The 14,486-nt window shown below is 36.6% G+C and overlaps 1 protein-coding gene across 3 annotated transcripts in view; it reads left to right on the plus strand.

The window, feature by feature from the left end:
* The window catches only part of glra3 (glycine receptor, alpha 3), a 67,597-nt gene extending 53,146 nt beyond the window's left edge, over positions 1 to 14,451 (plus strand). For 2 of the 3 annotated variants that reach the window (XM_067441334.1, XM_067441336.1), the window contains 4 exons: positions 7,333 to 7,547; positions 8,008 to 8,157; positions 10,215 to 10,331; positions 11,158 to 14,451. In XM_067441334.1, the coding sequence (XP_067297435.1) occupies positions 7,333 to 7,547; positions 8,008 to 8,157; positions 10,215 to 10,331; positions 11,158 to 11,433 (758 nt within the window). In that variant the 3' untranslated portion in view covers positions 11,434 to 14,451. The remainder of the gene's footprint in view (positions 1 to 7,332; positions 7,548 to 8,007; positions 8,158 to 10,214; positions 10,332 to 11,157) is intronic. The other variant, XM_067441335.1, reaches the window with a different exon arrangement.
* The last annotated feature ends 35 nt before the right edge of the window (positions 14,452 to 14,486 follow it).

Consider the following 14,486-nt stretch of genomic DNA (forward strand, 5'->3'; position numbering starts at 1 on the left):
AATATCGTATTTTAAATATGTTGGTTTCATTATAAATATTGTAAATCATCTCTAAGGTGACACCCAACGTTATATGTGATATTTAAAGTCTAAATCTAACCATGTCATGTCAACAAATGGTCAGCTATATTTATTATCATGTTAAATATGGTGCCTTTTGTCCCAACAGCAGGGGCACTTTTTATCCAAAATACCAACTGTTGCTTTATTTACCTTGAACAAAAATCATTAAGAAGACCGTTGTCTCAAAATATATTCAATAATTTTTGTGATTCTTATTTGATACTTAAATCTACAACATTTGTAAAAACATTAAATTAGCGCAGAATCAACTTTGCGCTGATGCCCGCGATCATGTCAAAAATCAGACAAATTTGCATGTGCATCTTAAAAAGCAGATGTTTTTACAGAAGTTTTTGTGCCATCAATAAAATCAAAGGAGCTTTTTGCCCCATGGAGCCTTTAGCCCTGTTGTACCCTACGTATCTCCATTGTACCCATTATTCTGTCAAGCAGCTACTTAAAAGACCAAGCTGTCATTATCCTTGTCAGATGTTTATTATTCAGTACTGTATTTTCTGCCTGTATTTGAAACAATATTACAGTTGCTCCAGTAGTACATACTGGAAGACCACAAAATCCCGAGAGAAGAGGTGTGTGCTGGCCTTTTGTCTCCCTGTGTGTTTTGCCTCAGAGGGACTTTCTGACAGGATGAATGACAGATGCTGGTGGGTCAAGGTCAGGTTGCCTCAAACAATTGTGTGTGAGGACAAAATGAGAGAGAGAGAGATCACCCCTTAAAAGACTCTAGAAATGGAGAAATGGAATACCGCAGGGAAAAAAAAAAAAAAAAACAGAGAATCAGAGGAACACTGAGATTCAAAGGCCTCTTTTTTCCAAAAGGAAATCTCTTTGCAGTTGTGTTCTGGGCACTGCATGCTTTATAGACCTTATGCGCCAGAGAAACAAGCCATCTTTGGTATTTTGTCTTTACTTTTGAGGTAGCTCTGTATATTTCTATGGCATCGCTGTCAAATAATAATTAGCAGGTGAAGTTGATTTACTTATTGTAGAGTTAACAAAAGTTATCATGCATTGTATCTGTTTGTATAGGTCAATATTGAATCAAATATTATAACAAATGTCAGTAGAACGGGAAGATTTTAAAACAGTTCATTAATAAATACGTAAGACTGTAACTTTCTTCTGTGGAAATACAAAGCAGAAGACAGAACACAATGCGCACAGCTCAGAAAAGGGACGGGGCTACATAAGGACTCTAGAGAGCTACATGTGAGTCACATTAATTCCCTGGACTCCTTTCAAATTTCTTACTCAGTAATTGAATCAATATTGCCACACAGAGGCATATTGATATTGATTGAGTTGAGAGTTGAGCGTCCAAATAAAAGGCAAAACACAGTCGCAAAGCACCCAGCTGATATCTGTGCCTTTAAATTAATTATAGATTTATTTAATTTATGAATAACATACTTCCAGTATGTGTTGAACAGAGTGTATGGACATATCTTGAATTTTCTAAACTGCAAAGTATGAACAAGTAGAGGAGAAACCAGAGATCATAGACCCCAAACTGGTCAGATATAAATTAATCAAAATAATTTAAAATAATAATGATAATAGTAAAATTAGGAGAAACCATTAATAATAGGAGGATTGAAGAGCAATATTGTATATGCATTGTAATGAAAAAAGTGTAATGTGCTGTGCAATTTAGAGAAATTAACATGAAATCATTTTATCGTAAACATGTATCATGTCATTCATATTGTTTCATTGGTATTTACATCATAAGCATAAAGTCCATAAGCTATTATTGCTATCAACCAAAGTCTAATTTGATTTTTTCTTTGTTCTGTTATATTTCATAATGCTTAAAACTATTTTATCTTTTCTGTTTTTTTTTTTTCACTTTTTATTTAGTTCTCTCTCTCTCTCTCTCTCTCTCTCTCTCTCTCTCTCTCTCTCTCTCTCTCTCTCTTCCTCTTTGGCAGTTACTGTACAATGCTTTGTTTATCTCTCTTTAGTCGTCTGCAAACAAGAACTGTACCACAGCAAACTTAAAATAGGCTTGTGGAGAAGGCATGGTAAATCTAGGCCAACAGAGTGCTGAAATGTTGTCAAAATGTCCAATCAGAGCAGACTAAATAGCTAATGCAATCAGAGACGACAAAATCGTGACTTTCTCTCGCAGTGCAGTGATTTAGCCTCAATATTTGACATCAGGGATTATACCTTTTTCAGGTCCCCTTTTTGAGTGCTTCTTGGTTGGAGCATCCGAACAAGGATACCAAAACACTGCACCAGCATTAGGAAAGAGTGGAATTCTTTTATCACACTTTCAAAATGCTTTAATGGCATACCTTTGTAAAAACCATTGCAGTGATACTACAATTTATGCACTAAAATGCTACAGTATATTAAATACAGTTCAGTGTGGTGCATTAGCATTAAATAGAGTTTAGTATAGAATGATGGCTCAGTTTGGCTTGTTTGGAAGTATTTTTAGAAGGATTAATTCAAACCGTATACATTATGTTGATCTCTTAGCATATCTGCAGCAGGCGTCTCTGATTGAACACCACTTATTCTCCAAATCACTGTGTTGCGTTTATAGTAAGGAATCAATAATTCAATACTTGATCTATGGCATATTTCAAGTCACTGACAAACCACAGATTTGTCAATCTTTCATTTTTATGAATATAAAGTACACTTTATTTATATGCTGGTATTATAAATGCAAAATAAGTCTGTGAGATAAGCATAATGAATAATAATCAATGTCCCTTATGCAAGTAGACATTTCTTTGCAAGCATGCTTTCCCTATGGAGTTCTTACATAAATGTAACGCAGACCTGCCACCCTTGAAATTTACCTAAAGGCTTTTTTCCAATCTTATTACTCATACAACCAGCCCCGGTTGACCTTGAGGATGACCTCAAACAGGTATAGGAGCGAAATAGATGCTAAAAATCACATTAGTCTGTAAACACCACAACGACGTTTTCCTTTCACCATCGGTTAATTAACACTTCTTTAAATGCGATCTCCGCTCTCTAGTGTGACAGTATGGGCACAGGGCCTTCTGCATGATTGCTCACACATTTCCTCCTCTGCCACACAAGACTTCCTGCTCTGTCATGTAGTTCAGCCCCCTCATACATTCGCTCAGAGCTGCATGTTCCATCAGTTGAGTCATGAGGAATGAAATAACCACATGGCACAGCTTTAGTGATGTCACAGTGGGTTTTCATCCCTGGGCTAACTCAGAACAAGCCCGTCAGTGAAAGGATGGAGGATCCTTTGGGTTTCCTAAGGATGCAAATAAAGCAGTGAAAAATCATGGATTTCATGGAATCATGGTTTCCCAAAAAACTAAAAATAATTTTATATATATATTTCCAGCAACGTTTAGCTCAAATTGTTAAAGGGTTAGTTCACCCAAAAGTTTTAATTCTGTCATTAACTGCTCACCCTGATTCGTTTATATTTGAAACAAATATACAAAATAAATATATTTTTAATGAAATCTTTCATCTCTCCACTGATAGAAAAAAAAGCCACTTGAAAGCAAGCCTGCATAGCTGTAAAAATGCATCGACTTCTAACGCTGTGGCGGTGAGCAGGGAAGGAAACAAAAGGACGTGTCTTTTTTTATTTCTTTTTTTATGGATGCAATGGAGGAAAGGCTTCACTATGTTGAATATGCTTTAGATAAATGCATCTGCCAAGTGTTAATGGACATTCTGGAAATAATGAAAGTAAATGACAGCCACGATGTGGGTTTTATGCACATGTTGAATGCAAATTATAGCATATGACTGCATGTTTTCAACACTATTAGATACATCTGTACATGAAATTCAAATATTTATGTATATAAGATATGGAAACACAATGAACATAATTTATCTCACACTTGGGGGAGAGACTACTTGCAAAACATCAGTATTGGTTAAAGGAGCTGTATGTAAAATAAAACAGTATCTGATAGTCCTCAGAGTGTGTATGTGAAGTTTTAGCTCAAATTACCGTGTAGAAAAAAAAATGTATAGCATAAAAGTGTCACTTTTTGTGGGTGAGCAAAAATGCGCTGTTTTGTGTGTCCCTTTAAATGCAAATGAGCAGCTGATCACAGGGCGGAGCTTCAATAACTCAGTTAGCAGCTCTGATTACCTCATGCAGAAAGGCAATGCAACTGTTCGGCCTTTTATGTTCAAACCAGAGTTGGACAATGATGGAGAGACTCGGGAAGAAGTGACAACGTTGAATGCAACAAGATGTTCTTAAATAGTCAGTTGATTCATTTATGTTGCTGATGTGGAGTTAACTATCTTCAAGTTATTGATTAGGATATTCTGTCATGATAATCTCACCCCTTGGGCAGGGTTTATATACATTTCAGGGCTAGTGATGTGACTAACCCCGGAAGAAGCCTGTCTTTTCTTTGAACTTTGCCCATCATAACTTTGCAGAAGTGTTAATGCTCAAACAGCAACATTACACACTAACTAAAGTTTAAAAAGTGAAATCATAATCAACCACCCCTTTAACATCAGCTGGTAATGCTAATGACGAGGACACCAATAGCACTATCCTTCCTCTCCAGTGTTTTTCTTGGTAGACATAATGGCTGAGAAACCGGGGAGGTATGTAGATTACAGAGCCCATTTATGTTATTAATTGGTAGGCCCTAAGATAATATTTTCCCAATTATCAATTTTAAAATATTACTCATGAAATAGGACCAATTATGGAAGATATGGGAGAAATTGCACTTCTGTGATTGTCCAATCTGTTTTTAACCCAGTCCACTGGATGGTTTATTCTGTTGATCCTGAGCCTGCACCACATCCCACTTCCGTCCTGGGAATGTTATGTGCTGTCAGGCTCCATAACACAGACGGTCTCCTGGTTTTTGTTATTTTCCCTTCCCACTTCCTCCAGTTTTTGTTTCTCCCACCTCTCTCCTTTAGTCCCTCATGGGGTTTATTCTCAGGTTACCTCAAGTACAGTGTTGACAGTTCCAACCACCCAAACTCCCGAGGAGACTAAAAGTGTGTGTTTGTGTGTGAGTGAGCAGGTTACATTCCAGAGGGAGCATTTCTGTGTCAAATACACCATTTAGAAGCAACTTGTTTAGGCGCATATTAAATAAATATACTAAATGTACTGTATAATATAGTTTTAAGCATGCATTTATGATGTGACTCTTTAGATTTACAGATTTTTCATTTTTTTTGTGACTTTTTAAGTGTATTTTTCCCCAAGTGCACTCCGGTTAGAGAGTTGGACAGTGTACCAAGCAAAAATCTCTCAGGGAGTTTGAAAAAAATGAGAAAGAAAAAGAGAAAGCCCTGCTTTTCAGGAAAGACAAGCCTTGCAGAAATTTGTTTTGAGAGAGGAAATGGCTCAGTGGCAGAGAACAAAAAACTCACTGCAGCTGAAAGCTCTCAGACCTTTTAAGTAGCTCCTCTCTACCTTTCATGCGAATTATGTGCATAAATATAGCCGCCTGTAATGGTTGTCTACAATCATTCACCAACCACATATATAATAAATATCTGCTTTTAAATTTAAATAAATAGTATACATTTTCAGTTTGTGACATTATGGTTTTACGATATATGCTGGAAAACGATCTGGCATAGCATTATGACCACTCACAGGTGAAGTAAATAACACTGATTATCTCTTCATCCCGGCACTTGTTAGTAGGTGGGATATTAGGCAAGAGAGCATGTCCTTGTCCTCAAAGTTGATGTGTTGGATGCAACAAAAATGGGAAAGTGTAAATTTTTGAGCGAGTTTGACAAGGGCCAAATTGTGATGGTTAGCAGACTGGGTTACAGCATCTCCAAAACTGCAGCTTTTTGGGGTGTTCCCGTTCTGCAGTGGTCAGTATCTATCAAAAGTGCTCCAAGAAAGGAGCAGTGGTGAACTGGCGACAGGGTCATGTGTGGCCAGGGCACATTGATGCACGTGGGGAGTGTGGTCAGATCCATGATGGCCCATGTGGTCAGATCAAACAGAAAAGCTACTGTAGCTTAAATTGCTCAAGAAGTTAGTGCTGCTTCTGATAGAAAGGTGTAAGAATGCAAAGTGCATCACAATTTGCTGCATATGGGGCTGCATACCTGTAGACCAGTCAGGGTGTCCATACTGACCCCTGTCAACTGCTGAAAGCGCCAACAATAGGCAGGTAAGCATCAGAACTGGACAAGGAGCAATGGAAGAAGGTGGCCTGGTCTGATGATTCACGTTTACTTTTAAATCACATGGATGGTCGGGTGTGTGTGCGTCGCTTACCTGGAGAACACATGGCACCAGGATGCACTATGGGAAGAAGGCAAGCCAGAAAACCAGTCAGTATCTGGTGTGACCACCATTTGCCTTACGAAGTGCAACACATCTCCTTCACATTGAGTTGAACAGGTTGTTGATGTGGCCTGTGGGATGTTGGTCCACTCCTCTGCAATGGCTGTGTGAAGTTGCTGGATATTGGCAGGAACTGGAACATGCTGTTTTATGCCGATGTTTCGATATATACTTTGCTATAGCTTTGCTTAGCATTCGAGACTCTGTTAAAAATTGGACTGAAAATTTGAATGGAAGTGTGTATATTTATATATTTCGACATGTGCCGACCCTGGGTTTTAGGCACCACGAAAATGCTGTCTTATTTCAGGGTTCATCAACATATTAACTTATGCTCCAAGGCTAACCAGCTCCGGGCAGGTTATGTTCTGGTTAAGAGATCTCAAAATGAAATTAGACCAATAAGCTGTGAGCAAAGTGACACTCTTAGCAATGAATATTATTATAATTTATTGTATAATTTTTGTATAATTTATTATAATTATTTACTTGGATTTATGATTTCGAGCTTACATGTTTGAGTCTCTGACTCTCTTTACATAATTATTGGCCTAAACTAACTTCACAACTTTCCCTTTTTGCGGCGTAAATGCATTTATATACTTCACATTTTTCAACCTCTTAATCTTTGGCAGAAGAGAGTATTGAATCACAGCTTATCTAAGACGTGTGATTGGCTGTTTGCTACCGATGTCATAATTTCATATGCATGCCCTCTATAAACTTAAGATCAAAGCCTTTAAGAGAAAGTTGAAGAATAGTGTCATGGCATCAACAAAGCCTGATTGGATTGGTTTGGTTCTGTCAACTAAAAATCTCATAACCCCAAGTTTGTTCAACTACCATCATGATACCTGCCCCAGGTTTTAGTGGCATAAATCCTCATTTATATTTTTCATTTTTATTCTGTCAACTTTTCTTCCTGCTAGGCAAGTTCACATGCATCGAGGTACGCTTTCACCTGGAAAGACAGATGGGCTACTACCTGATCCAGATGTACATTCCCAGCCTGCTCATCGTCATTCTCTCCTGGGTCTCCTTTTGGATCAACATGGATGCCGCTCCTGCCCGTGTTGCCCTGGGAATCACCACGGTGCTCACGATGACAACTCAGAGCTCTGGATCCAGGACATCCTTACCTAAGGTCAGAGTGCAAAAAGCATCAAAGTAAGAGCTTTGCAGCATATTTGTTACAAATATGAACACCACTGGTCAGTATTATGGTATAAGTTCTTTCAGCCCTTTTAAGCATCTCTTTTCCTGCCATTCATTCTCAGTTATTATTTATTAATGCAGTACACAGTGGAATGTGTAAAGTGCATCCATGTGTGAAAGCAGGCGTGCAGAGTGTATTGCATATTAAAAACTCATAAATGCTACATTGAGTTATGTAACACAATTAAACATTCCAAAAATAGGCTTTTTCACCTGGCAGAGAGAAAATTATCTCTTATTCACAGCATTGATGAGGCTTATAGTCAAACGGGTCCCTGTTTTGTTCAATAATAAAACGACTGGGCTGTTGTGCATGCTTGAATGAAAAAGCCAAAGGCTAATTAAGGTGTCTGAGAACGTGTGCGTGTGTGCGTGTTTCTGTCATGCAGGTTTCCTATGTGAAAGCTATCGACATCTGGATGGCTGTGTGCTTGCTATTTGTCTTTTCTGCCCTGTTGGAGTATGCAGCAGTCAACTTTGTTTCACGGCAACACAAAGAACTCTTACGATTCCGGCGGAGAAGGAAGAAGCCTGGAAAGGTACGGGTTGAGCTGAACATGCAGTCTGTCGTGAAATTGTGCAAAACACTGATTAATGTGAAACCACATTTATGAAAAGATGTAAATTGCATCCCCGTGTTTTGAAGGTATGCGGCAATACAGAGTTCTCACGTTTCATGTTGATGTGGAAACAAATGTAAAACAATTTTGTCTATTATCTATAAAACATGAGAATTTTTGAGGCAATAATTTGCCGAAGATGGTACCGAGTATGTTTAGGAAAAACAGCATGACTGCGAGTCTGATATTGCTCGTATTAAATGAAAGGAAGGTATTAATAATGTGATTTACTTTGCTGTGTCCATAAAAGTAGTTCCAATCAAAGCCACAGTACAACTGTAGCATCACTAATGCTGTTGTTGTTGTTTCAATTTTTTTTTTTTTTTTTTTACAAATCGATTGGATGAATGATTCAATGACTCATGCAGACAGTCACTTAATCAGTTCAATAGCTCAATCACTGAATTCATTTTTCAGGATTTACTTGCAGCCACTTGTCGCCACCATACTGCCGTAACAATGTTAAATGCAGAAAAAGTCACTGACAAATCCCCACAAATGCACAGACTGACGTGTGGTCTGAAATTCCCGAAAAAGGATAAATTATACAAACAGTAGAAAGTTCTTGGAGCACAGCTTCATCAGATTAGAGGATTGAATTGTTTTATAAATAAATAAATTAAAATATAACTGATATTACTGAAACAGATTTATTTTTGCTTTTCCAAGCAAAACAAATATTTGTAATCTTTTTCTAGTTCAATCAAATGAATGGACCTTGTACATATGCTCTTGTATAATCTTTTAATAAACATGTATTTGGGGTTTAAAGATAAATACATCCTCTGCAATATCAGGAACAAGCACATCCTTTGTAAAAATTAGAATAGTAATAAAAGCTCCCTTTATAACAATTCGCCTTATAAGCAGATTATCTCGGACATATTGCAAACAAAAAACAAATAAAGAAAATGAAATATTCTATCTAGCTTTTTTTGAAAGAGAGGACAGCCAGACAATTTCACTGGTCAGTATAACTTCTGAAAACAGAATCCAATAGAGTACCATAAGCACTAAAAAAGTGAATTTGAAAATCCTAAGGGAAGGATTTTGCCCTGAATGAGGAGAAACTATCACTGCAATTGATCTTGACAGTAACTGAAGCAGATGATTGGGAGACGGACAGACTTGCAGTGCCTTTTCGACTCAGCTCAGATAAATATCCAGCCTAACAGTTTAAATGATTGTATGTTCTGGAAGGTATGTTGAGTTTAGCAGATGTTACAGTAACAGCTATGTCAGGTTTGAGCAACATGTAAGGTCACAGATTGACAACAGTCTATCACTGATTATGTATTATATAACACAGTAAAAAGGGTAGTTATTTGCATCGCTCAGTTAAAATAAGCAACTGGAATCACATGTTTACACTGCACAGAAACACAATTGTTAATATACAACACCGCCCCCTAGAGGACAGAAGAGGTCAGTCCATGCGTATGGCATATCTAGCAACTTTATAACCAAATGTATTTCAAACAAAGGCCAAGGACCTGCTAACAGTACAATGGTCAGATTGCCATTTATGTCTTATTGGAGTGGATTAATATTGCATGTGGGCAGGGATGTTATTTCCCCTGGCACTGTGGAGCTGGAAGTTTATTGACTTCATGACATGAAGCTTATGGACTATTCTGGCACGAATGTGCATCAATGTCATGTGCATTAAGTTCAAAGGGCATTGAAAAATGCATATTTAATATGCATATAATGCATATATAAATATTGGATGCTACATTTTTCACTTGATTTCAGAATCCTACAAATTGTCCATGCAGTTAATTTATTTTACAATACTTGCCTGTAATACAGTTCTTTTTTGAATGCCACTTACTGGTTAATGTTTTAATTTATTTTAATTTTATTTTTCAATTATGCACCTCGCATGATATCCTGCATGTGGTGAGCCATTATATTTTATTAGTTTGCATGCTTTGTGTTTCTTTCTCTCTTTCGATCCCCTGCTGTGCTGAAAGACTTCCGATCAAACATTTGATGAGGAGCTTACCGAGTCATTGCGTTGTATCAATGGCCTACGCAGTGCAGAGCCCATTTACGGATCAATGGGCCAACTCGACGAAACCAATGACAGGGTAAAGAGAGAGCGCACAGCACTTTATCTCTGTCCCTTCGGTTGACTGATGAGATCATGATAGGCTATCCTTTTTCTTTGTGTCCATGTTCATTCACTGTCCAGTCCTCATGAAACAGAATGTCACATTATTTTGCCATTTAGTACTAGTGATCACGATGTCAACTAAATAGCCAGTTGAGTCTTTTATAATGATTATGGATTAATTAGACTGTATTTTGTTAAATTTTTGGAACTTTACTGTAAGTTAAATTTGTTACATTGGATAACACATAATACATTCCAAGTTAGTGGAGATAACTTTGGATATTACTTTCACAGCATTTATGCAAGTTAATGTTTTCTACATACAGTATACTTATACATATAGGTGTACATAAATGACAAATTAAGTTAAATAATGATGTACTACAATTCCCATAAATGTGTTCAAATCAGTCAGTGCATGCTTACTAAATTATCTTGTAGTAAATGCAACATTTCCATATTCCTTATGTTTTATTAGTGAGGGGAAAAAATAAGTACAAAATATTGTTTGTGTTGTTTGAATTAAAAAAAAAATCCCTCTTTACACCAAAGGTTTCTTTATTTGTCTGAAAATCCTTGTTGACAATAGGATAGAATTCGGATGATTTTTGTGAAAACAAGTGAAATCTGCAGGCTATTAGGGCACTATGTTGGCAGAAACTTCCCTAAAGTCATTTCAAATCTTTTGGACATCTAGAACGCTAACACAAATGTACATTATTATTATTAACATTTCCTATTAGGGAAGTGGCAGGTTTTTTGACTATGTCTTGATTGCCTCTCTCTCTGTATCCATTAAGGAGGAAGATGTGAGGGAGAGCCGGTTGAGCTTCACGCCCAACGCAGGGAAAGATGGGGCCATGCCCAAAGCCGCTAACAATGCGGCCACAACACCCTCTGACCCAGCCCTTGCTGCCAGCAAGAGTCATGAGGAGATGAGAAAACTCTTCATCGACCGAGCCAAGAAGATCGACACTGTGTCCCGTGCCGGATTCCCACTGGCCTTTCTGTTTTTCAATATTTTCTATTGGGTTCTGTACAAAATCCTACGCCATGAGGATGTGCACAAGCCATAGACGAACATGGCGTGTTGCACCTTGGGAAATACTGTAGTGACACAGCAAAACTGCATCAATGAACTCTGATGACTACTCCTTTTCCTGTCATGACCTACATATACTGAATTGACTATGAAAAACTGACGTCAAGGACCAGTGGTTACTTTCAATAGTTTGTTTGTGTTGTGCACCCATAAAAGGACACTGCGCTCACTATGCAATGGATAGGCATCCGTAAGGCCTCTGACACACCTGTCCTTAAACAAACTACAATAAAAGTGGTCAGAACTACCACACACGTTTAACACAGGAGCACAGCCCAACACATTACAGCCCCAGACAGATATGTGTGTCTTGCACTGGTTTTGTCAACTTTGTTGTCTTACAGCTTTACTGCCAATGTTATGTGTTGTATTTTTGATACACAGCTATTGGAAAAAATGGCAAGTATATATCAGAGCGCAAGAGCAGAACTGTATATTATACAAATTTTCAAACACACTCTATAACCTTGATGATTTTATAAGGAAGCGTTGAATAGTTTTTATTAGCATTTGGTCAGCGTATTGTACCCACAATCATTTTGTCTTTTGACCAGCTCTAGAAACCAGCATCCAGGCCAAAAACATTCTGAGCTAGAATCTCAAGAATGACCCTGAACCAGCAGAGAATACTATTCTGTTTACAGCTATGAACACCTTAACATTAACTGCTTCAAGAAAACACATTTTCAGAATTGTAATGGGTATAGTGTACTATCAGTAACCACACAGAAATTGAAACCATCCTGCAAGTCCAACTAAAGTTTTTCCCAAACAAAAGATTTATTGTTCGAAAATCACTTCAAGCTAATGATGCCACTGCAAAATAATGTGGCTGGGAGTGAATGTTTTCAGACATGTGTTGCAAATGATTAAACGAAGAAAAGGGTGTTAGGACATTGAAAGAGTCTCAACCAATGCGTTTTCTGAGAGTACTCATATCAAATATTCAGTATTTTCTTTTAAATGTGTCATAATTAAGAAAATAATTTCAGTGGTATTAAACTCATTTAACTGCATGTATGGTGATTATATGGCAATGAATTTTGAATCGGAGATAAAGAAAGAGAGATTCATATTGAAAGGAATAGTTCACCCATCATTTACTCGCCCTCATGTGGTTCCCAGCCTGTATAAATGTCTTTGTTCTGCCTAACACAAAAGAAAGATATTCTGAAGAATGTAACTAAACACCATTGACTTGCATTGGAAGTTTTTTTTCTTTCCATATGGAAGTCAATGGGGTCCCATGACTGTTTGGTTACTCCATTAATGAATAGCTACACAGGAACAAATGAGCAACACACTATTACACTCTAGTATTGACTAACAATAAACTCTGATTAACAAATTAGTGCTATAGTTGAATGTGATAGTTCACTATTAGCTAATCAGTTAACAACAACAAAAATTCACACCTCCCAGATTACTACTAGAACTACTATATTCAGGTTTATAATTAATGTGCATAATGTATAATAATTGATTCTAAAGTGAAGTTAATGGTATCCCACTGTGACTCAAGTATTACCAAATACTTCAAAAGGAATTAGTAATCATTTGGATCAGTATTCTAAAGTGAAAAGTGTGATAACTCTCTAGAAATGACTGAAGTCATTATAAGGTTTTTGTAAGTTTTTGGATAGTAATTATTTTAATGGATTTGGTAACACTTGAGTCATGCTTTAACATGCTTTTCAAGTGTTACCCCCATATACTTCTAAATATCTTCTTTCGTGTTCAGCAGAAGAAAGAAACTCACACAGATTTGACAAAATTGAGGGTGAGTAAATGATGACAGAATTTTAATTTTGGGGTGAACTATCCATTTAATTATGCCTCTAATAAGGCTATCTGACATTTTTGTCAAAATGTAGTTATTCACATATTTTTATTATGTGACTATTTAAATTATGTGATTTTTTTATTTATTTTGTAAGTTGTGTAAATGTTAGGACATTTTATTAAGAAAACAAAAATGTTCTATCCACAAAGACTTTTTCCTCAATATCTCAGAAGCTAAATATCTCAAAAATGCTCAGAATGAGCCTATCCACCACCTTATAATTCCAAGGTGGTGAATTATATTTTATTTATTCATAGAGTACTGCAAATGTATTTAAAAACAACGAAACAATGTTTAACAATATTATCAGTATTTATTTTGTAGCATTCAGAAATATATATTCAGTGTTATATAAAAACTGTTCAAAACAGTTCAAATACATGGGACCAGACTTTATTAAACCTTTTTTGATTGTTTTGTTTTGTCATGATGATGATGATGATGATGATGATGATGATGATGATGATGATGATGATGATGATGATGATGATGATGGTTGTGAAACCCTAGTCTGGGAGAAATGTATTTCCCTTTCTTTGCAAATAAAAGTAATCTGTTGAAAAACTGCCATAACAATGATCAAAGCAAATCTAGCCTCACACACTAAGAGTAAATAGAGCATTGATGTAGTGTTTTGAAAACCTTCTGCCATCAGCATTTTGGCAAACACACTAATCATGGATGGGATTAAGGAGGTTCATAGACATTTACAGCATAAAGCAACAGCAGTTGTAATTTATTTTGTACAGATAAATGTATTAAATGTTATGCATGAACTCAAGTCTGTTGTACTGCATTTTAAAAAAAGTGTGAATCTTACCTGTCAGTCAAAATGTTCTTGCTGCTATCAAAAGAATTGGTTACAGGTGAGACTCATAGCTTATGTTCTTCCGTGTGCTACTTCTGGTCACACTTGACTTTACTTTACAGTGTCCGTGTTACACATATTACATATTAATATAGCTAAGGTAACATTTATAAAAATAAAAAATAAAAATAAAAAAAAAAGATTTAAAAAAGCCGCACAAAACACTGCGTATTTCGGTATTTTAACATGAACACTGTAATGTAAAGTGAAAAGATCTCTTTTTTAGGTTTACAGAAGCGCCCTCTGAGAAAGACTGAAAAATAAAGATGTTTATAAAAGCATCCTTTGTCTCTTGTTCATTTAGGTGCGTTCATTT

The sequence above is a fragment of the Pseudorasbora parva genome, chromosome 4 (genome assembly GCF_024679245.1).
Source record: "Pseudorasbora parva isolate DD20220531a chromosome 4, ASM2467924v1, whole genome shotgun sequence".
NCBI lineage: Eukaryota > Metazoa > Chordata > Actinopteri > Cypriniformes > Gobionidae > Pseudorasbora > Pseudorasbora parva.